The sequence below is a fragment of the Rhipicephalus microplus genome, chromosome 7 (assembly GCF_043290135.1).
Source record: "Rhipicephalus microplus isolate Deutch F79 chromosome 7, USDA_Rmic, whole genome shotgun sequence".
Classification (NCBI taxonomy): domain Eukaryota; kingdom Metazoa; phylum Arthropoda; class Arachnida; order Ixodida; family Ixodidae; genus Rhipicephalus; species Rhipicephalus microplus.
The window spans coordinates 159,641-185,032 of NC_134706.1; the positions used below are offsets into that span (position 1 = coordinate 159,641).

A 25,392-nucleotide genomic window follows, 5' to 3' on the forward strand; every position below is an offset into this window, starting at 1 on the left:
CCTCGGAAGATTTGCGGTAACACCACCGAACAACCTCCGGAGCTTCGGTCACCTCGCCATTATCTGCTCCGTGGAGATGCTGCAATTTTTCTTTGTTAATGTTTACTGCCTGTTTTTTTTTTCATCGACATCCTGTCTTATGGTTCATTCCCCCTTCTCTATTGTGTACGGTAGTAGCTGGGCTTTGGTATTGGGCTATTTGGTTCAGAATTGTCCACTAAACACCGCAGACGCTACGGGTGCTGTGTCCGATGTCCTTGAGCCCCTGCGCTACCATTTTCTAACATGCCCATCAACTTCCCCCTACCATAGCCATCTTCGCCTCCCTCTCTCCCTATCTAGCCACACAAACCTTGCAGACGACGGGCGTGACAGGGCTCAGGTACGGCCACACGGCTGGATGGAAGGGATGCAGAGCGGGCAGCGAACAAATCTGGCGCGGATCTCTGGGCTCCTGCGTCTCGGGGTCGTAGCTCCAGTAGCGGTGCCTCAGGAATTCCGCGGGCACATGGCCGCTACTACGACCTCTCAACAGGCCCCAAGGAGGTGACGTCATGAGTAGCAGGGTGGCCAGGAACGGAAGCGCGATCAGGATGACGGGGTGGACCTTGCTCCGCCGAATCATGCCCCCGCTTCGTCAAAAAAAAAAATCAGCAGGACATTAAACTCTTTTCAAACTTGGGGGAGAAGAAACTGCTGCTCATATGGTCGCACATATAAGCTTTTCGAACTCCACCAATGAACTGTCTGTAAATGCATTGAAATGAAACATTATCCCATAGCACTCGATACTTTTTTTTTAAGCAAAGTTATGTCATACTACGTTGATATGGGTCAATATTAATGTGAAATAACAGACAATGCCAAGGAAAGGGGACGTTACTAGTCAGAGGCATAGCAAGAAATTTTTTTTCTGGCGGGGGTTCAGACCAACCCGATGGGGTGGGGGTGGGGGGCAAAGGCGTCAATTTTATTTTCTGACGGGATATTTAGTGGTAGTTTAAGTAGATTGTGTACACGTACATGAAATTCATGAGACCCCCCCCCCCTCCTCTCCACCCATATATTCTTGCGAGGAGAGTAAGCAAAACTAACTAGGTATTAGCAGCAAAAAACAGTAAACAACCGGTACAGTGGTCGCTTGAAGCAACGACCTCTCGTCGCACCATTGAATCTTCGAAAACGCACGCATCATTGCGACGACCCTCCCGAACGGAGAAGACAATGTTGACCGTTCATATCTGTTAAGCGTAGATTGTGTAGTCCTCGTCAGGGCGAAGTGCGCTTCACAAGTCAAGGACGGCTCCGCTTACAACGTGGAATGAGAGTGACTGCATGCCCATGGGAATGATTTTCATGTTCAGCTCCATATGTGAAGCAGGGTTGACGCAGTGATAGATGTTAGCCAACTTTTTTTTTTGTTTACTGCAAGCATCCGCACATGCTTGCGATAGGCTACAAGTATTTGTTTTGTAAATAATTCTGCACATTGACAACACAATTTCAAACAGCTAGACCTCCTCGCAACCATTGTTGACATTACAGTTGCGCTGTGACTTTTGATATCATTGAAGTACTCCAATCCCAGAGGTTTTATCGGGCAACCTGTGGGGGCAAGATAATCATTGTAGATTATCTTGCCCCCACAGTTGGTCTCAATTGAAAATGCACCTGGGACCAGACTATATGCCTACTCACATAGAAATAGCTTGTTCGCTGCGTATATGCGCTAGAAAACTTAAATACGCGCAAAAACGCGTAATGTTCTCTTGTTTATTTCGTAGCTTTCGTCCCTCTTGTCCCTAAAATGATAGCGTTGCGGCAAGGTGTCGTCCGTTGTTTGCAAGCGTGCGGTCGTCATTTCTCATTACGTAAACACATTGAGAAGCATGGAGAATATTTGACCACGCAGCAACGATATGCCATCTATGTATACACTGATAAAACTACATTGTGCATTCATGTGTGCAGCACTTACGACGGCGTAAACAAGAGCTACCTCGCATCACACTAAATCTTGAGTTATCAGTTCACTAGTGGTGAAAGAATGAACCGTGGTCTTGTACAGAGCATAGTGCACCTTAATACATTTCTCAAAACGCGTGAACTCCGACGAGAGCTGCCAGTGCCTGCAACACGAGTTTACTTACGCTGTACTGTGCACCATCCATGCCTGGCTGTTGTCTGTTTACGGTAATTCTGATGCCAGTCACTAGAATTTCACAGTGACATCAACTTCTTCACGTTCATTCACGTTTATGGTGTGCCCCGCCACGGTGGTTTAGTGGCTAAGGTACTCGGCTGCTGACCCGCAGGTCGCGGGATCAAATCCCGGCTGTGGCGGCTGCATTTCCGATGGAGGCGGAAATGTTGTAGGCCCGTGTACTCAGGTTTGGGTGCACGTTAAAGAACCCCAGGTGGTCGAAATTTCCGGAGCCCTCCACTACGGTGCCTCTCATAATCATATGGTGGTTTTGGGACGTTAAACCCCACAAATCAATCAAATAAATCACGTTTATGGTGTGGGATCATAACACAACATAAACTACCAGCCTTTCGTAGGGGTGCAATCAGAAACGCGAGGCGTTTCGCGCTCCAAGTTTCTGGGCGAGCGCGACCTTACTGGCACCTGGAAGGAAGCGGAGGAAATGTATACCTGCGAATCTTTCCTCCAGGGGAGAAACGAGCACTAATGTTTAAGGTGGAACTTTACCAACCGACATGTATCGTCGGCACAGTTCTCGTTCTTCGCATTCAGTGCCACTGCCCGAACTTTGCTGAGTGCGTGGCTTCCTAGCAATGCGAAGTCGCCCCCTTGAAATACGCCACACGCATTGCTGGGTATAGTTCGTGTTTTGTATCAATCAGCGCCCCTCTATGAGACTCGATAGCCGCGATATAGTACAATTAAGCCGCGCCGAAACACCGTAAGGTAACGCTTGATGATTATTTCTCGAAAGGCGAAACTGCAGGTGCACACACAACAACTGGCGGAAAAGCTACAGCCGCCGAAGAAACGGTTCCCAACTGTAATTCTGCACTGCCTGAATACGACTCGTGCGCTGAAAAAACTTTTGAAAACCGATCAGAGCGTGATGCATTAACGGAAACCGTGATTTTTGACGACATTGGTCCTTACGAGTTTAACGAACCAAGACACCAGTAGTTGCAGCACGACGAGTCTAGACAATGTTTGCTGATGACGACATGGAAGCCAGGTGCTAACTACAGTTTTCCCTCTGTTAGTAAGCGCAAACTGAAGTTTCAACCTCACCGGCAGGAAATCGTTTCCTGGCTGCTGGTGTATTCCAAACATCAGGAGGAAGCAAGACGTGTGCTTTTTGGAAAAGAACGTTCAGGCAAGGAAACTGACCAAGCTCTTGGTGCAAGCTTGTTCCCCCCTCCGTTCAGGCATCAAAACAACGCGCTCGAAAATTCAGAAGTCAATGAGTGTGACTGCCACAAAACCGCTACTCTATAAGCGACAATTTTTCTAGAAGCACTCAAAGGTGAATCAGTCGCAGAAAATGTGGAGTCATCAGCCCAAGCACAAAAATTGGGAGACCCTTAAGCTTCACCTCCAAGAGTTGAACGCGATAGCGAAATCCGGCCCCTAGTGCGTCCTTCAACCGCTAAACGCATACTTATTAATATGGTTTGTTACACACACGCAAACAAACGTGCGCACGCACAAGCGCGACGTATCTATAGTAATGGTACATGCTTTTGATCTATTTAACAGCCCGTTTATAACAACTTCATGAAAATATTGTACATTGATGAAGTCGCATTGTCCTGCATTATGAAATGCGCGTAGGCGCTCTGCTGTAGTCGAGACACGTTTTTCACAATGTCTCACAGATCGCACACAGACAAACACTGTGGGGGTGCTGACACCCCCTGCAAAGTTGTTTGCGCCGCATGGCGCATGTGTCTCGCCCAAAAGCCGCATTTCGGGCTACAACCACCGGGCGGTAGGTGACGTTGTGTTAACGAGTGGTGATCACCACTATCATCGTCATAGTTGGTAGAGTGGTGGCACCGGCGGTGACCCCTGGCGGAATGCAAGCCTTAGTAGCGGGCGATAGTTGAGCGAGTCTCTTCTGCGCGTGGCGGTTGCCGCGAACGGTTGTCTTTAGCGTGGGTCCCCGGTGCGTGCCACCACGGGCTGCGCATCAGGGGCCCTCGTGGTAAGTCAAGCGTTGGCGTCTTAGCGTGTTGATAACGATTGATGTATCAATTAGGTGGACGATATCGTCGTTCTAAATTAGTCAAATAAACGTATGTTGTTCTTTGGTTTGTTCCGACCGTGTCTACTGTGTCCGTTCACTCCGAGAGCGTGGCATGGCGCTCGCTCGCCATTACGAGGTTCCCACAACACACACACACACACACACACACACGCACACACACACGCACACGCACACACGCACACGCACACACGCACGCAAGCACGCACGCGCGCGCGATTGGTACATACAATTTTTTGATCTGAAGCAACAGTTGCGTGGCCTCCAAGGTGTGCCACGCCGCGCGCTTGTCATCCCTGAAGCTATAAAGAGTCTCACAATGCCGCACAGATGATAGCACATTATCTAGCGTTTGCTGTTTGCTTGATCAACGCCTCTGGAAAGGCATGATATGCTTTCCGCTAGATCGACATAGTTGTCCATTATAGCTGTTTGAAAGTTCCTGTGTGTTTTTAGTGGCTATGGCGGCACTATCCTGGTCTTTTTCGACGTAGTTTGACGGCCTCCCAAATGCGCCTACAAATCGCCGAATGGACTCGCTTTCATCGTGACACATGTCGAACAAAATGCGTTAGGGGGACTCCTTCCACTACATGGCATTTATGTACTGTTTTTTTTTTCCGAAGCAGCTGCAAGTAACATCGAGGCTTTGTGGTAGGATACCTCCTTGCCACGCAAACGGCCCCTGATTCGATCGTCAATAATAATGAAAACTTTATTGTTTACTTTATTTGCATCTTTATCGATTTTTCGCTCACGGACGATTTTTCGCTCACTACCAACGGTGCCGACACCAACGGCGGAATTTCTGCGACACGGGTTTTCTAACGTTAACGCGTTAAAATGAGGTAAACAGAAAAAAATTGGTCTTCATCATAGACACTGTGATCTTCCGTGGACGACAAGGTATTTATGAAGATAGATAGATATGTGGGGTTTAACGTCCCAAAACCACCATATGATTATGAGAGACGCCGTAGTGGAGGGCTCCGGAAATTTCGACCACCTGGGGTTTTTTAACGTGCACCCAAATCTGAGCACACGGGCCTACAACATTTCCGCCTCCATCGGAAATGCAGCCGCCGCAGCCGGGATTTGAACCCGCGACCTGCGGGTCAGTAGCCGAGTACCTTAGCCACTAGACCACCGCGGCGGGGCCAAGGTATTTATGAAAGACGAATATGAGAACCACAATATAATTATGAGAGACGCCATAGCGGGGCGCTCCGGAAATCTTACAAAGGGTACAGCCATATCTATCCATCCACTTTGGATGTTTAACGTGCACTTAAATGAAAGTGAACGGACCTTGAGCATTTTCGCCTACATTGAAAACACGACAGGAATTTGATTCCGCGACCTGCGGGTCAGCAATGGAGCACCATAACTACTGGACCATCGTGGCGGGTATTAAAAAAAAACGGTTGGGGTAAAATCATTATGCGCTACTTTTCGTTCAGCTGTAAGAGCGCAAGTTCAACTGATTAAGATATATAACTGCTAATCACTTTAACACCATGGTAGAATAACTGCGTTCTCTCCTATTACCTATACTCCCTTCTTTTCGGTGGCACCTTTCACTTGTAGGCGTGGTTCGCGAATACGAGAGGTGTGAATGGAAATGCAACAACCCAACTTTGCATATAGCGAATCTCGTAAATTTAGGGTAGCATATGTGGCATATGATATGATATGTAATACGCAGGATAATCTTCGCGTCAATTGATAAAGGCAATCAACAGTATTCCGCTGTGCCATGTGTGTTTTCTGCGTGAAACATCGCTTGTACAGAGTTTATTTCATTTCTCCTAAAAATTATTGTACTATGTATATTGTTCTTAATATTGCATGATACCATTTCCACGTCGACCCATGTTTCTTCATTCTGTGCATATATTGTTGTGAGTTATGTCGCTAGTTGCAGAAGTCACTCGGTGCGCCTTTCCAGCCATTTCAATGCAAAGGGACGAACAGATTAAGCGAATCGTTGGAAATTCTTTAATTCGTCACATACTTTTTCAGATTTCAGTTCCTTATTCTTGCACTGTTTCCCACGCTACTGAACAATAAAAATCTTGATCACTACAACCGCCCACACTACATTTCTCATGATGCTGCTTTAGAATTATGGCCATCATCTTTTTATTGATCACCTTGAGTTACATGATAGGTATATTAGTAGAGCTTTTCAAGGTTATGATTGGCCTGCACGTTCGCCTGTGCTACATCTTCTCACTAGACAACACTTCGAAGCGCCTTTAGCAGTAAAGGCATAGTAAAAATATGTACAATATTAGCCGAATATTCAGTCGCGCAAGTGCGTGTGTGAGTGCGTAAGTGTGGAGGGTGTGTGCGCGTGCGTGTTTAGACGTTAGCAGAACGTGAAAAGGTTCAACAAAAATGTTAGTCTCTGACTTGAGTATGCCCTGACACACGGTCGAAGAGTCATAATGTGATATGCTTGAACGTGGCCTATCACCTTGAAACCGCGTGTGGCTTTTACCATCAAAACGAACTTCTGCCTACTCAAAATTATCGTAGTGACCAACTCATGCGAGATCTGCTCTGGCAGGTACAAGTACGACCATTTCTGCAGCATCATTCCCGTCGCCGCGAGCCGACTGAAAACGCTCGCGGCCGAGGTTTCTGCCATAAATCTCACAGAGAGCCAAAGCCTTCACAAATACCACGACACATTTTTTTTTTTCGTATGTAGACATTATTCACTGTAAAATAGTCCAGGAATTATATTCGTGATTGTAGCACCGCTTAGTTTCTAAATCATGCCAGCGCGAAGTGACGAAAGAAAAAAGGTGGATAAGTGGCGGGAAGGGGGGGGCGTGCGAGGAAATTTTCGGATAAAAATTTAACCCCTCTTCGTTGGCTATACAACTGTAATTAGTAGTAATTGTAATGTAAATGTGAAGAAGGGGAAATGGAAGTAAAGATCACTTGTCACCGACAGAGATCTAACTTGCGTGCGACCTGCGTTGATTTTGCTCACGAGCGTAACCCGAAATTTTTTTCAAGGGGTGGGGGGCTAAACATACGTATATGGGCACAAACAAAATTGAAAACTTGCAGGAAATTGATCTGCACCCACGACCCAACATATTTGCGCTGTGTCGTGTAGTGTTTTCACCCTCGCCATGGGACGAACTGGGCGTGCTTCTTCCCTCTTTCGTGGGTTGGGAAGGAAGTGGTGTTTAACCTTCCCCTTTTGGGGGCTGACGTGAAAACGGTATTTTCATTGGACTGTCCTGGCCTATATTGTTTTTCCCTACATGGAATACTGAGAAGATCAGAGCATAAAACACGAGCGCCGAGACGCTTCCGACAAGCTCCCAGAGGCTCCAATCAAGCTTCCACCGAGAACTGCTATAATATTACTCCATCATGTAACAACGCTACCTTCAAAATGTAATTATTGTAAATCAACGTTGTTGTTAACAGTCCGCAGCTCCCCTTCTCGACATCTCCCCGATATTTTGGCTGGCTCTGGTCCTCTGGGCAGACCCCCGACTACACCAACTGGTAGCAATGCATGGTGGGATGCCATCCGATCCTGGGTTACATCAGTGTTAATGATTTGGGAGTAGCTTAGCTCAATTGAATTACGAATCCAGTTATTCACAAGTCATTAATATCCCATTTTCGCATAGACAAAGTCAACTCTCACGCTAGAAATACAGTGCCATACCATTTTCTGTTACGTTTATATAGAGCGAAGGAAAATTATATTTTTGACCTGACTTGCAAACTATATACGAGATGTGAAAAGAGTCGTCGAACGTAGTAGTGCCTTCAGCTAATTGACTATACGAACACTGCTCAGCAGGACGAAGTTAAATAAAGGCGTTTATTATTCAGGAGGTGCAATTCAAATTAAAGGTCAATGTACTAGAGGAAAGAAGGTAATGTACTATAAACGTCAAATAAAAGCCGAACCGCGACAAGCCTTCGTGATAGTGTAGTGCGCGCCGTCCAGTTATCACTATTGAGAGGCGCGCGCAACCTGTTCGGTAGCTTTGCGCATGCATGCGTACTTCTCCATGGACGGCGCGCACTGTATACCATCGCGAAGGCTTTCCGCTGTTTGGGTTTCATTTGACGCTGATAGTACACAACTGTGTACAAAACGTCTCAGAGGGCTAAAGAGACACCGGAGTGAAAAAATATATTAGATCAGACGGGTGAATCGTATACTCTCACAGCTCTAGAGCTTTTAGAGTATGATTAATGACACCAGCTAGTGTAATTAATTTCACTACCATAAGCTTAGTAAGACACGCAAAAATTAGTATATAAAGCGTACATTTCAAGTTTGCCGCTGAAATTTTTGTTAGTGACTTCAAGAATTTAAAAGTGTTTTTTTCGTATTTTGGCCACGTTGGCTCAGCGAGATTTTGTGGAACTAGGCGCGTCTTCGGCTCACTGAAAAGAACATGTACTGCATGTTTACTAATGCCCCTAGACGCTGTCCAAATCTATGACGCCCCGTCGTCTGATGTGGGTGCCTCGGCCAGCCGCATTTTGGCTACCGCCCGGCCAACGTTATAATATGGGCACACTGTGCCTGGTATGGGCAGCTGCCGCAGGCTGTTGTAGTGCTGCCCCCTATTGCAGTACATCGGCGAACGATGGTTTATTTGTGAAAAATCCAGATACCTGTTGCCGGGCTTCCTGAAAAGTTATGTCTTGTGTGACTGATTGTGATTACTTCCTTTTCCTTTTTTCATCTCGGACACGTTTGGGAGTATGCAGGGTGGGCACCATCGCAGTTTGCACAATGGGCCCCATCCTCAGCCTTACAATCATCTGTGGCGTGTCCTGTAGTGCCACACTTTGGACAGGTGAGTTGACCACGTCAACTATGAGAGCCGTGACCAAAACGCTGGCATTTCTTCCTCGAGGAGTGGGGATCTCCGCGGTGGTCTAGTGGCTAAGGTACTCGGCTGCTGAACCGCAGGACGCGGGTTTGAATCCCGGCTGCGGCGGCTGCATTTCCGATGGAGGCGGAAATGTTGTAGGCCCGTGTGCTCAGATTTGGGTGCACGTTAAAGAACCCCAGATGGTCAAAATTTCCGGAGCCCTCCCCTACGGCGTCTCTCATAATCATATGGTGGTTTTGGGACGTTAAACCCCCCAAATCAATCAATCAGATCCCCACTGGCCATTCTTGTAGCCTGGTAATCTGGGCCAAGTGAGGTGGTGAGGCATTTGGAGACAACAAAAGGCGATATTGTTCTCGCATTCTTTTCAGTAGTTTCACAGCTAATTACATGGTAGCGGGGAAATTTTTCTTTGGGTTTTTTGAAATAATTGGAGATGTCTTCAGTGCGCCCTCTCTACGAGAGAGGGCGATCGTGCAGTGAAGGGATAGAAGTAAAAGCTGTAAAATAGCCGTTAATTCGGCAGCCATGCCAGCCGCCCACCATGGAGCCCAACACGGAGACGTGAGAGGCCCTAAAATTGTATGAGGCATGTCAACGCTAGCTGTACACACTGCCGCCGCTATAACCAAATATATTGTACCCAAGACAGAGCACATACACAAGGTTAACCCTTGCCGCCAGGAAAAATCAGAAGTAAACCGAAGAGAGAAGTAGACGGGAAAGATAAAACAGTGAGAGTTAAAGACGAAGTTGTAGGGGAGAGAGATAGGAAAAGGCGACTGCCGATTTCCCCTGGGTGGGTCAGCCAAGAGGTGTCGTCTACGTGAAGCCGGGGCCAAAGTGGTGTGTTGCCTCTGCCGGGGGGCCTTAAATGTCCAATAACCCGGCGTCGACTCAACCCAGAGAATCCCCTTTTCCCCGGACACTCCCCCGTTGGCTCTGGTCTGTGGTGTTACCACGCACCAAACACCTGCTTGCGCAGACGCTCCTGCAGAGTTTTCATCTACCTTTACCCAACACGTCAACGATTAGATTAAGTACCTCAGTGTCTTTTGAACGCTGGCCTTCAGATACATACCAAAAAGTGCATGTTTGCCAGGAAAAGTATAAAAGTCCACGGTCACGTCGTTTCCAAAGACGGAGTCCAGCGAGATTCCGGAAAGATGGCCACTGTATTACAGTTTCCTCGGCCTTACACCCAAAAGATGCTGCGCAGTTTTCTTGGCCTGGCGACCTACTTTCGTCGCTTCATACGGAACTTCGCGACAATAGCGGCTCCCCTAAATAAGCTATTAGTCGCTGGTCCGACGACTGCGAGTTCGGATTTGAAGTCCCTAAAGAACGCCTGACTTCTGCACTACGTCTTCCGGACTACGTCTACGTCTGACGGCGGAGATGGCAAAAACCATCCGAGAACGTCTATATAATTTCTATCGCAATATATATATATATATATATATATATATATATATATATATATATATATATATAAACACTTTGTATGTGTATGCGAACCGTGGGAGTGTTAGCGCTGCTCATGGCCATGACGGGCAGGCCTTTGATTTTTTTAGGGGCGAAGCTCCTTATGGCGTGGCTTAGGCGTCCCTCGTATGTAACCACCAGTGGCACATACCCGAAATAGGCATAACACTTGACCTCCAAGGTGGTGCCAGTGAGAGATTTTTTCTGTGCGTTGTTTAACAATAAAAAATAGTGCTCAATGTACATGCCAATGGCTGCTAATGGGGAATGAGAGACATGAGCATTCGGCTTTTAGTCAACGCGCACGCTGCGATCCCCATTAGCAGCCATTGGCATGTACATTGAGCACTATCGGACAAGAAAGGGATTTCATTTCATTTCATTTCATTTATTTTCTCTCAATGCACAAGGCGTTACAGAGAGGAGTGGTGAAAAAACAAGTAACATTCTGTACAAACAAATGGAGCATGTTTAAAAAGGGTATGCGTTTATGGTACTCTTGAAGTTGGCCGGGTCAGTGATGGATGCGATGGAAGCGGGAAGGTGATTCCAGTCCGTGCTTGTTTTGGGCACGAATGAATTAAAATGGAGGTTTGTACGGCTGCTTGTAATTCCAACTTTGAAGTGGTGATCGCTGCGGGATGAAATGTAGGATGGCGGCAAAAAAAGAGAGTTACTCAGTGAGTGCATGGTATGGTATAACTTGTGGAAGAGGCACAAGCGCGAGATTTTGCGGCGAAATGATAGGCTAGGTAGATTTAAGGTTGACTTCATATGGGTTACGCTTGCTGTACGGGAATAGTTCGACAAAATGAAACGAGCGGCGCGATTTTGAATTGCTTCGATGCTACTGATGTGGATGTTTACGTGGGGATCCCATACAGATGATGAATATTCTAGCTTTGGCCGGACTAATGTTTTATAGAGCAGAAGTTTCAGTTGCATCGGGGCAAGGGAGAAGTTACGGCGTAAATAACCAAGTGTGCGGTTAGCATTGTTTTTAATAAGGTCAATGTGAGACTGCTGGGAAAGGTTGTCAGAAATTGTAACGCCAAGGTACTTGTAAGAGCTAACTTTAGTAAGGAGAGAATTATTAAGTACATAGTTAGTAGAAATATTACATGATCGACGTGAGACTCTCATTACTTTGCATTTAGTAACATTAAGGTTCATTAGCCAAGTATCGCACCAAGATGAAACATTGTCTAAGTCACACTGAAGGGCAAGGTGGTCAGAAGGGGTTTTAATTTCGCGGTAAATAACACAATCATCGGCGAAAAGTTTAATAGAAGAATAGATGTTATGTGGCAAATCGTTAATGTAAATCAGGAAGAGTAGTGGGCCAAGAACGGATCCTTGGGGGACGCCAGAGGTTACGGGTGAGAGGGGAGAGTTGGATTCATTCGCAGTTACAAATTGGGAGCGGTCTATTAGAAAGCATTCAAGCCATTTTAGTATGTTAGCATTAAGATTAAGTTTGCTTAGTTTTAGCAGTAGCAGTTTATGGCATACAGTGTCAAAAGCTTTAGCAAAGTCGATAAAAATACAGTCAACAAGGGAAGAAGCGTCAATGGCAAGAAAAAGGTCATTAGTAAGGCAGAGAAGTTGGGTCTCACATGAGTACTGTTCCCGAAATCTATGCTGGTGATCACTAAGGAACGAGTTGTTTTCTAAGAAAGTGATTATGTGGGAGTAGATGACGTGTTCCATGAGCTTACACGGTATACTTGTTAACGATATGGGCCTGTAATTGCGGGGGTTATGAACGTCACCTGATTTGTGAAGAGGAACCACCTTTCCCGCTTTCCAGTCGCCCGGGAGGCAATGACATTCCAAAGACTGTGTGAAAAGCTTACATAAAATGACAGATGAGTAAACAGAGGTATTATGCAAAAACTTTGCACAGATACTGTCTTCACCTGGAGCACTGGCTAATTTCATGTTTTCTATCAATTTTTGTATGCCGACACAGTCAAATAAAAGGGGTTCCATGGGAACAAAGTTGTGGGTGGGGGTATCGGGAAAGGAAAGGGCTGTAGGTTTAACAAAGCACGATGAAAACACAGAGCTTAAAATGACACAACACTCTTCTTTTGGTACACGGCTGTTATCATCATGGATTAATTCTATCGCCTTTTTTTCATTTCCCCTAATCATCTGCCAAAATTTCTGAGGGTTAGTTGCAAGCAGGGAGGGAAGCGTTTGTTGATAATAGTTTTGCGACGGATAATGCGCGAGTGTACTCGTCAGCTGCGTGATGATAAGCGGACCACTTTCCGCGTTGTTAGTTAGCTTTGCCCTTCGAAAAATTCGTTTCTTTTTATTCAGTAGTCGTTTTAGTGTAAGCGTGAACCAAGGGGACTTTGCGCTTTGCCTAATTCTGCGGAGCGGAATAAAACGATTGGTAAGTTCTGCTACCTTCTGCTTAAACAAATTTCAGTTTTGTTGCACGGACCTTTCCAGAAATTGCAAAAGGTAATCGTTTAGGAAAAGCTGAAGCTCATTATTATTTGAAACATAGTCGGCTCTTTTGTAGTCCCTAAAAACTTTTGAGGTATCATTTCTTTTAGTTGTTTTAGTCATGTTAAAATGAATAGCTAGATGGTCGCTTACGCCCGGAATAACTGATAGGGATTTAATTAGGTCGGGATGCGTGGTCAGCACCAAGTCTAGAACTGAGGAGGTGGACGAGGTAATGCGGGTTGGAGCGTTAACCAGCTGGGTAAGGTTAAAGTCTGAACACACATCAAGAAAGGCAGCACTGTCAGCAGAAGTTGATGAAATTATTTGGAAAGGGGGAGACCACGAAACATTAGGGAAGTTAAAGTCACTTAGGAGAAACATAGGTGCAGCCGGAAACCTTACTCGCAACTTATTTAGTACATCGTGTAATTCATTTGTGAAACAGGTAGTAAGGCTAGGAGGCCGGTAGCAGCCACAAACAACGATATCTTTGTGGTTAATGCGAACACACGCGACAACAATTTCAAGCGGTGAAACAACAGGCACGCTGAACGAGCTACTCTCGTCGCTAATGGCAATCAATACGCCGCCCCCGCGCCTCGTACCCCGGTCACAGCGGTAGAATTTAAACTTTTTTGAAATGTTAAATATTTTGTTATTTTCAATTTCCGCGGACAGCCAAGTTTCAGTTACTACGACGACATCAGCTAGACATGTGTCTATTAGCGCAGATAGGGCATCACGCTTGTTAGTAACACTTCGAGAATTACATAGCAAAAAAGAAAATTCATGAGCTCGAAAATGCTTATCTAGCTATCGATGTGAAGGAGGAGCGCTGGCCCCTGCGCATTCTGCATTTCTTACTTCGGGAGCAACGTGGACGGGGTTATCATAAATAGGTCCTGCCTCGGTTACACGATCGGTGACCGGACAATAAACGTAGGCTTTCTTGTTGATTAGTATCTTGTTATACTTCAAGTAATATGGCTGCCCAGTGCTTTTCGCGAAATATAAAAGCTTTTTCTGGACGTGGCGCGTGGCCTTGCAGAAGTCTTCGCTAACTGACACGGGGGTGCTGCGAAGCATCAATTTCTTAGTAAAGACACTTTCTCTTGTTTTTAATGAACTGAAGCGAACAATAACAGGTCGACATTTGTTCTGTACATATGTTCCAAGCCTGTGTGCACGGGAGATGGCTTCATTAGGAAGTTCCAGTTTAAGAGACGCAGACAGGATTTCACGAATTTTTAGCTCCGACTCAGCCCAGGTTTCTGAAGCAGAATCCAATATCCCATAAAAAATTAGGTCCTCCCTACGAGAGCGATCCTCGAAGTCATCAAGCCGTGAACTGAGAGCGACACTTTCGTGTCGCACGGCAGCCGTTACAAGACCTTGTATCTGTGCATTGTCTGGAACGCTCTCGAGGGAAATAACCTTCTGTTCAGGTACAGTTAGTCGGGTGGTTAAATCTGTTACTTTGGCATCAAGTAGCAACTGGTTTTCTTTAACTTCGTTGATAGTCTTCTGCAAGTTGTCATGCTACATTATACTCGCTGGGTGTAACCTCCTTAGCTTTAGAAAGGTTTAGCGAGCGTTGAGCCGCAGTGCCATGAATACAATGAACTTGTATATAGCATGAATGAACTCAAGGTGGTTAAAAATGAGAAGTAGATACGAAGCGCAAGCCGAAAGAAAGTAAAAGCCGAATTCTCCTGTCTCTCATTTCTCATTAGCAGCCATTGGCATGTAAATTGAGCCCTATCTGACAGGGAAAGGTTGCTACGTTATACTCGCTGGGCGTAACCTCCTTGGTTTTCGAAAGGTTTAGCGAGCGTTTGGTCGCAGTGCCATGAATACAGTGAACTAGAATATACCATGAACTCGAGGTGGTTAAAGGTGGGAAGTGGACCCAAAGCGCAGGCCGTAAGAAAGTGTGCGTGTGCCACCTCTCGTTTAGTCCTTGGAATGTCCGCTGGATGGCGGTGCTTCTATATGGGGAATATATGATAAAAAGATGCGAGATGGTGGGACTTGGAGTGTTGAATAGATGAACGAACGGACACACAAACAGATGCATGGATGGACGCATGAACGGACGCAGGGGCGGATGCACGAAAGAACGCAGGGACGGGCGCACAAACAGACGCATGGACGGTCACACAGACGGACGCACGGACGGACGAATGCTTCGCCCCACTCTCCATCATTCACTCCGTGGATATGCTGCCATTTTTTTTTGTTTTGCCAGATGGCGACACGTATACTCACGTACAGTTTTTACTAGCTATGAAGAGAAAGCTACGGGGCTGAGCTACCGCACATTCATTCCTCCGCGATAGGGGCGTTATCCAGAAATATTTTCCGGGGGGGGGGCATTCAATTATTATTTATTTTATATATGTTTGCGCGAGCGTTTGTATGTGTAAGTACTATAATGAATCTGAATGACGGTCACTCTGCTGTTACTGAAGAAGACGATGATGATCGGTGGCTGTAGCAGTAGCTCGCGCACGCCGAGGAGCGTCCACCTCCAGAAGGCGATCGGGTGCTACGATCGGGTGCCTGCGGCTGCGTTCCTTGTTCCATCCTCAGGGTTGCGGTCAAGTAGCCGGCGGTTACTTTTATTTTATTCTATTAGATCTACCTCTTGTTCCGCAACTGTTTTAGTGCATTGATAAGTGTATCTTCTTCTTATTTCATGTCTGTTTCTTCTCCGGGCCAGAGGCCTGCCCTCTGGTCAGCCTCTGTACCCCCTCAAGATCTTCCTTTGGAGTTATTTCTCCGCAATGGAACCCGTAGCGTTCCTGTCGCTTTGGTGCCGACCACCGGTGGGTTCATCCGCATGAAAAACCCCAAGACAATCCAAACGGAACTTCGTGCGATCACTCCCCACTCTCTACTGATAACAGAGGTTCGTCAGTTTGGACGCGGGGGGATACTATGCTGCTCACCAGACAAGGCCTGCATCCAAGACCTTCTGAAGTGCACTACTTTTGCATCACATCCGGTGAGCTCTTTTATCCCACCTCATCTAGCTTGCTGCAAAGGATTGGTTCGGGGGGTAGACGCAAGTCTAAGCCCAGCAGAAGTCTTGGACATCTTTTCCCCAGCAGGTGTTATTTCTGTTTACCGCTGTACCAAACAGGAAAACCAACAGAAAGTTCCCACTGAAACTGTAATTGCCACATTCGCTGGTACAGATCGCCCTTCGGAGATCAAGGCATGGCCGCTTATCTATAAGGTCGAAGCTTTGGCTCCCCGTCCGCTGCAATGTGCTAAATGTTGGCGCTTTGGACACAGTACTAAAGGTTGTCGATCGGAGACTCGATGCCGCATATGCGGAGCCATATACGGGGCTGGTCATAGTACTGCTGAGTGTCAATCAGACAATAAGACATGCTGCTTGTGCAAGGCAAATCACGCTGCAGACGATCCTAACTGCCCTGCAAGATCAAAAGAACTTCAGGTGATTGAAATCATTGAAAGGAGACGATGCTCTCGTAGAGAAGCAATTGCAGAAATTCAAAGCAGGAGTCAGGGTTATGCCGGTATAGCAGCTCGTCCACCTCTTTCTATGGATGCATCACTTTCTCAGTCCATTTCTGCTATGGTAGAAAAGGCCGTAGAAAAAGTATTAGAAAAATTTTTACTCAATCTGTCCGACTCACTCAATAGTATTATGGATTCACAGATGTCGGGTGCATCTGATCGAATAACTAAGCTTATCCAACCTCCTAGTGCCTCAACTAGTAAACCTGCCGAACATCAGTCAGATGTCTCTATCGATAACGAGGCAATGCTTTCCAGTCCTAACACAACTGAGCAGGAAGGTATATCTCATTCAGAATCAATAATTAATCGGGATGTAGATATGGATGCTCGCCTTTTGAAACGCACCAGATCACCCACTAGCAAACTTAATAATTCTTCTCATCCGAAAACAAAAAAGAGTGTGAAGGAACCAATGACTAAAGCGGACTTCTTAAAAGATAGTATCTTAGATCAAGCAGTTGCTACTGCTTGCTTATCATCATAGGGTACCTTAAAGTACTTCAGTGGAACTGTCGTTCAATTCTCTCTGCAACTACAGACTTATTATACCTAATTTCTCAACAATCTCCAGACGTCATAATTTTACAAGAAACTTGGCTGTCTGCTGATCAAAACTTCTATCTAAAAGACTATCAGTGCTTTCGCCTTGACCGAGACTCACGTGGTGGAGGATTAATGTTTTTCATTTCATCCAAAATTTGCCATAAAGCACACTTAGTTTACCAACAAATATCACACGATTATGAAGTAATGGTTCTGGAAGTTCACTTTCCCGGATGCGCGCCACTATCTATAGTCAACAACTACTTTCCGGCTGGAATACAAGATGAAAGAGCCCTTGACGTGACTGCGAGGTTTTGCAGAAACAGTATGCTATTTGCGGGAGACTTCAATTCACATCACGTTTCATGGGGATTCCGCACTGATTCATCAGGAAAACGGTTGTGGGACTGGACTAACCGGAATAACCTTATTTGTTGGAACTCCAGAGTTCCGACATTCGTTCGATGTAATTCGAGGTCCGTCTTAGACTTGACATTTGCTAGCTCAAGTGTGACAATATCGTCTTGGACTGTTCTTGATACTGCTACAAGTAGTGATCACTGCCCCCTGGTATTTGAAGTCAGCATTCCTTTAGTGACGGTAGATCGCCAGGTGCAAAGTTTTGTAAACTACTCTAAATTTAAAAAGAACTTACAGTCAACGCTGTCTTCCTTGCCCAATATGGAAACAAATATGAAAGCTATGAGCCTTTGTTCCACCTTAAAGTGTACAATTAAAAAATCACAGTTCACTATATCTTCAACAAAGGGAAAATTCATATCTGCCTGGTGGAATGCGGATTGCGCCAGAGATTATAGGCGCCGCAACGCTGCATGGAAAAAACTCCTCACCAACCAATGTCCGACTAATTGGAGAAATTATTTATTTGCTAAAGCTACCTTTAGGAGAACAGTTTCATTAGCGAAAGACGATTATGAAGAAAAACGGTACACCTACTTATCCAAGAGTGGCAACAAGAAAGCTCTATTCAGATTTCTCCGTAATCGTAAAGCTATTACAGCACACGTAAATATTGACTCAGTTATTTTTTCTCCAACTGATTTGGAAAATACATTAACGGAAATTGCAATAGAATTGGAGAAGAGATTTACATCACAAATCAAAATAAAGTGTACAAAACCGTCATTCGGAAATGATTTTATTGAAGTAAGTATGGATGAACTTGCGCACGTCGTTCGTATTCTGCCAAACACAGGTCCTGGACCAGATGGCGTCACTTCGGAAATGTTAAAAATATTATTCGACATCTCTCCTGAAGACCTCCTTAACGTTGTCAACTATTCACTTGAAAATAGTTGGATACCTCCTGACTGGAGACTTGCAAAAATAATACCGCTTCTTAAAAAACAGGGACTAGGAATGCAGATAGATAACATTAGGCCAATCGCTTTAACATCACACGTAGTTAAGTTAATAGAAAGAATACTTTACATTAGAGTTACGAAGTTCATAACAGATAATGCGATACTCAGTGCGTGCCAGATTGGATTTAGACCAGGTTACTCTATATGGTGGGCGCATGTTGATTTAGAGGCTCGTATAAAGCTTGCTCGGCACAGACGACAATATGCGGCCCTAGTAACCCTTGATTTAGCCAAGGCATATGACAGTGTTGAACATGCTATTCTTATCAATGTCCTAAAAGAGCTTACGTTCCCGCAGTACATAACAAATTGGATATACGAATTTTTAAAAGACAGAAAATTTTATTGCTTCCAACGAGGTATTTCCACGCCGAAGTATAGCCAAACGAGAGGTGTTCCTCAAGGCTCTGTTCTATCGCCTGTGCTATTTAACATTTTGTTAAGTTCAATACCACAGAGTGATAAGGTACACGTATATGTATATGCAGATAATATCGCGTTCTTTGCATCTGACAACGATATTTATTCACTACATTTGACTTTACAGCGTTATTTGGCAACATTGGAAACCTGGTTTCAGAAAATTCATATGAACCTGAACGTAACTAAAAGTGCTCTAATAGTTTTTCCGTTGGACGCACCAGTTACTATTTCTCTTCAGTACCATCAGGAAATAATACCCCAGGTTAATTGTATTAAATATCTGGGTGTACTGTACGACCAAAAACTGAGCTGGCGTGACCACATTGAATATATTAAAATTAAGGCTACACGCGCTGTTGGAATGATAAGTAGGCTTAGCCGCCTCCGTTCCGGTCTTCGCAGAGATACGATGATCATGATTTATCGCATGTACGTTCGTCCGATTCTTGAATTCGGATGTGTACTATTCTCTGGTGGACCAGCATACAAAATAAACCCCCTCATTCTTTTAGAGCGGGAAGCCCTACGTAGTTGTTTAGGTGTGCCAAAATTCACAGCTAACAATGTTTTGTATCAAGAAGCTCGGATACCCACCCTTGCTTGCAGATTTCGTATTTTAACAGTAAACACCTATTTAAAATTTTCTGAATCCACTTTAAGAAGGCGACAATTTGTATTCTTTGCCGAGCCTGGTGTCTTCTTCAATGAGCATTGGTCCCGTGTATATAAACCCCAAGTGCTATTTGTTCAAACACTTCTAGATGCTTTAAATGTTAATATATTCGAGATCACACCACCTGTCAAACCAATCGGCCAAGTCCAAATAGAATTTGACGATATCTTCCCCATGAACGCTAAACACTTGCCCTCTAAATATTTGATTGGTTTATTAGAACAACACCTGTCTCAATTAGGTACTAATACAGTAATTGCAACGGATGCATCTATGAGTGGCGAGAAGGCAGGTGTGGGTATTTTTTCTCTCTCATTATTCTGGTCATTTTCATTACGCCTCCCAGATTATACACCAATATTTGAAGCGGAATTAACGGCCGTTATACTAGCTATTCGTAAACTTCCTGCGACTCATTCGACAGCTGTGATAGTGACTGACTCGTATTCAGTGTGTTCATTCTTATCATCGTCGTCGACACCAGCAGTACTAGAGACTTTTAAATCATTAATCCCAGCAAACATTCGTCTAGTGCGAATGATATGGGTGCCAGGCCATCGTAGTATATTTATAAACGAGATGGCTGACAAACTTGCGCGAACATCTCTTGATCTTCCGATTGTGCCAATCATGCCTCCTACAGCTTATGTAACAGCAGCGAGGTTTAGAAAACTTTCCCTTCTTGAAGACTCATCAAAAACCATTATACCGAATCCAGATTTCTCGCACCTGCAATTCACATGGAATAATAAATGGTGTCCCACGCGTAAATTGGAAGTCTTGGTAACAAAATTACGTTGCCGTGTACCACCTCTTAATTTCTACTTAAACAGGTCTGGTCTGGTGCCATCCCCTCTGTGCTCAAGCTGTAACGAACCTGAACATATCGACCATTTTCTTATCACATGTCACCGATTCAAAAATCAAAGAAAAAACTGCTTCGAAATTTTATTCAGAAAATTAGGAATATCACTTAATACTCCCAATATTTTGTCTTTTGGGGCCATTTCATTGGGGCATAGCGACAGGAACATCTGCAGGGCTCTCTGCGAATTTATATATAACACAAGAAGATTACCTTGCTGAGTCAGCCATCAGCTCTAGAATTTTACTAGTCACACTACCACTTATTATTTAGCTGATACACTGCAATGATTCAACTTTCAGGAGAATTTCATATAACGATTCCACCACAGATACTCAACATATTCTATTATTTCTTCCCCCCCACGTTTTTCATTTTTTTATTTTTTTTACATTGCGCCAAATCAATTTCACAGTCAAAACACAGTAATCATATTCCCCTAATCTAGAAAATGTATAGGTGTTTACTTGCATTAACCACCGGCTTCTTGGCCAATCCCCCTCAGTGGGTGAGAGCCAAAAAAAAGAAAGGAACAAGCAAGCAAGCAAGCAAGCACGCCGCTCGCCGGTATCCAGACCTGCCTCATAGAGCACCTTTCGCCAATATGCGTCTGAACCTTTCTCGACGTACAAACCTTTATTTTAAGTGGTGGAGGAGCTGGGGTTCCCATCAACCTGGAACTTCGCAATCGGAGGCTACCCTCACCGTTCACCATGACTGCTCCTGGCCCTTCTCAAGCTGCCCCACCAACGACAGTCTTCTGTACTGGCGGGCCTCGGCAACGCGACCCACCGATTTTTTGCAGCAACGACGAACATGGTGTCGAGGACTGGCTCATCGAGTACGAAATCGTAAGCGCTTTCAACAAATGGAACGCCTGCGACCAGCTCACGAACGAGCGCTTTTACATCGCTGATGTGGCCAGCTTCTGGTTCAAGAACCACGAAGGTGAAATCACCAACTGGTCCACCTTCAAGACCACCGTTGCCGCGGTCTTCGGTCGTCCCGACATGCACCGGCTTCGCACGGAACAGCGCCTGCACAGCCGAGTCCAGCGCAGGGACGAGACCTTTGCAAGTTACATCGAAGATGACTTGTCTCTTTGCAAGCGCGTCGATGCATCTCTAACCAAACACGACAAAATCAAGCACATCGCCAAAGGAGTTGACGACGATACCTTCCAGATGCTCGTCGCTAGGAACCCACAGACTGTCACTGGCGTTGTCCAGCTCTGTAAGGGGTACGACAAGTTGCGTAAACAGCGTGTCTCGATGCACAGGTCCGCCCTCGTGCACGACGTCGCTGCTGATCACAGTGTCTTACTGCCCCACATCAAACAATTCATCCGTGAAGAAGTTGCGCGTCAACTTTCCCTTGTGGCCGAAGCATCCGAGCCAGTGACCTCGTTAGACCCACGTCTACGCCAGGTCATTGAGACACAGGTTTCGCAGGCACTGTCTTCAGCGCCGTCTGTCCCTATGCCGCTGACCTACACTGCCGCCATTGCTAGGCCACCAGCCCAACCTGCCTCTGGCGCATACCGGGGCACCGGGCCCTTCTATATCCCGCGACGCTACCTACATACACGGCAACCCATCCCACTTCGCCCGCTGCACCTTCTGTCGTTAACCCATGGCGCACCTTCGATAATCGACCCATCTGTTTTGCATGCGGTTTTGTGGGACATAAAGCACGCTACTGCCGCCGTCGCAACTTCCAGCCTCCGGACCGTGGGAATTCTGCAAATTACCAAGCTGCCCAGAATCCCCAGCGACCATCTTCCCCTATCGCCGACTTGTCCCCACGACGCCCTGTCGACTCTCGCCGGTTATTACCGCCCCGTCACCGATCTGTCTCGCCGATGCTTCGGCGCACGAGCCCCGCTTGAGGGGAAAACTGACAGCCGCAGTTTTCGAGGGTAAGAACTGCGTCGTCATCGAACTCTTCAAGACCTCCTTCGAGGCTTCAAATGGTACGTTTGCCTTTGTTATTTAGATGACAATGTCATCTTTTCAACTGATTTCACAACCCATTTAACCCACCTCGAGAAAGTCCTCGCTTGTCTCTCCGCCGCGAGGCTGCAACTGAATCTGAAGAAGTGCCATTTCGCCGCTCGAAAGCTTACGATCCTTGGCCACGTAGTTTCGAAGTACGGCATTTTTCCTGACCCTCTGTAACTTATAGCCGTTTCGGCGTTTCCCAAAACGACCACCATGAAACATCTCCGCAGCTTCATACTTCCGGCGCTTCGTCCACAATTTCGCGACGATCATCGCTTATTTGACCAAGCTCCTCACCGGCTCTAGAGACCTTTCAGCCTGGTCTGCCAGCTGTTACGATTCTTTCAATGAACTGCACCACCTCCTCACGTCGCCGTTTATTCTGCGACCCTATATTGTCACGTGCTTGCCCAAGAAAGACGATGACAGTTGTGCATGTGCCACGAAGGACTACGAAATGGACGAAGAAGAAGAACTCTCTTGCGCGTTCTATTAAAAGAACCTACCTGCTTCTGGTGTCTCAGTTTCTGCCGCAAGACCTCTGTTTCGACGTCGTGACACTTCCCAGATTTGTAGACGATGGTCATGTCAAACTCTTGAAGTCTTAGGCTCCAGCGCGCCAAACGACCAGATGGATCTTTAAGGTTGGTGAGCCAGCACAAAGAGTGATGGTCGCTAACAACCTTGAAGGAGCGGCCGTACAAATACGGACGAAATTTGATGACTGCCCACACCACGGCGAGACACTCCTTCTCGGTGGTCGAGTAGTTCTCCTCCGTGCGAGAGAAAGTTCTGCTGGCGTAGGCTATTACTCTTTCACAGCCGTCTTGCCACTGCACCAGAACGGCACCTAGACCTACATTGCTGGCGTCAGTGTGAAGTACTGTAGGGGCTTCCTGGTCGAAGTGCGCGAGGACTGGAGGTGTTTGCAGGCGTTGTCGTAGTTCATTGAACGCCATTTGCTGTTGTTCACCCCAAAAAAAGGGGACGTCCTCACGTGTGAGTCGTGTCAATGGCGCCGCAATAGACGAAAAGTCCTCAATAAATCGCCGGTAACAGGCACACAACCCTAAAAAGCGTCTCACGGCCTTTTTGTCGCATGGTGCAGGAAATTGCGCTACGGCGTCTATTTTGGCCGGGTCAGGTCAAACACCCTCGTGACTGACGACGTGGCCTAGGAAGTTGAGTTCGTTAAAACCAAAATGACATTTTTCCGGTTTTAAAGTAAGGCCGGCCGAACGTATGGCTTGGAGAACGGTGAATAAACGGCTGATATGTTCCTCGAATGTTGCTGAGAATACAATAACATCGTCGAGATAGACCAAGCATGTTTGCCACTTCAGGCCTGATAGTACGGTGTCCATGAGACGTTGAAAAGTGGCTGGCGCCGAGCACAACCCAAAAGGAAGCACCTTAAATTCGTAGAGGCCGTCGGGCGTCACGAAGGCCGTTTTTTCACGATCTCTCTCGTCGACTTCTATCTGCCAGTAGCCGCTTCGGAGGTCCATTGAAGAGAAATAGCGCGCATGACGCAGCCGATCGAGTGAATCGTCTATGCGGGGCAGTGGATAGACGTCTTTTTTCGTGACTTGGTTCAACTTGCGATAATCAATACAGAAGCGCAAGCTGCCGTCTTTTTTCTTGACCAAAGCCACGGGGGACGCCCAAGGACTTTTCGAAGGTTGTATGACGTCATCCGCGAGCATCTTGTGTACTTGCTTCTGAATCTCCTCGCGCTCTTTCGGAGACACACGGTAGGGGTTTTGCCGAATTGGTCGCGTGTTGTCTTCAGTAATGATGCGGTGCTTTGTGAATGGTGTTTGCTGTACCTTTGACGTACGCGAAAAGCAGTCTTCGAATTGGTGTATAAGTTCAAGCAGGCGCTTCCTATCAGAGGGCGGTAGCGTAGAGCAGATGTCCACCGACAAAGTTGTCGAGGCGGGGACAGCCGCGTCATCTGGTTGCAAGGCACAGCAATCCCCGGCTTGGTCTATATCGTCGAAGTAGGCAATTGCGGTACCCTTCTGGATTTGACGGCGCTCGTTGCTGAAGTTTGTAAGGAGCACTTCTGCCTGTCCACCACTAAGCGTTAGGATGCCTCTCGCGATGGAAATGCCTTGAGTGAGCAAAAGAGCGACTATGTGCTCTACTATCACATCCTTATAGGAAGGCCACCCACTGGACACAGACACAAGGCAGCAGGATCTCGGTGGGAGCGTCACATCATCGGCTATTCGCAAACTGCCGCATAGTTCGTCGCTGCTGTCGTCGACATACGGATGTGTGAAAAACGTCACCATACGTTGAGGGATGTTGATAATAGCGCCATGATCTCGAAGAAAATCCATGCCCAAAATTAGCTCTTTACAGCAGTCTGGCAACAGGACGAAAGTGGCCACGAAGCTAGAATCCCCAATGCGAAGTCGAGCGGTGCATTTACCCGTGGGAATCATCAGCTGACCACCAGCACTCCTTATGTGTGGCCCTGTCCACGGTGTCTTGACCTTTCTAAGGCGGTCGGCGAGTTCTTGTCGCATGATTGAGAAGTCGGCGCCAGTGTCGACCAGTGCTGTAACGTAATGTCCGTCAATGAAAACGCCAAGATCAGCACGTACAACTTCACCGGCATTAGTATTCGTCGTCGTATTCGTCGTCGTATTCGTCGTGGTTGTCGTCATACCTTCTTGCGATGATAGGGAGAACTTTTCGGTGTCTCGACGATTGGCAACCTTGCCCCCGGAGGTCGCAGCAGTTAGTTTCCCCGGCGCGGGCTAGGCGAACGGCCTCTGGTGACGTCCGCGTAGCTCTGAGGGAAGTCACGGTGACGCGCAGGAGATGGAGATCGCCAGCGACGCGGTGTA

At 46.3% G+C, this 25,392-nt stretch overlaps 1 protein-coding gene across 1 annotated transcript in view; it reads right to left on the bottom strand.

Annotated features, from left to right (window-relative positions):
* The window catches only part of LOC142767200 (uncharacterized), a 67,757-nt gene that overhangs the window by 20,591 nt on the left and 21,774 nt on the right, over positions 1-25,392 (bottom strand). The window contains exon 2 of the mRNA XM_075868429.1: positions 353-632. Coding sequence (XP_075724544.1) covers positions 353-625 — 273 coding nt within the window. The 5' untranslated portion in view covers positions 626-632. The remainder of the gene's footprint in view (positions 1-352; positions 633-25,392) is intronic.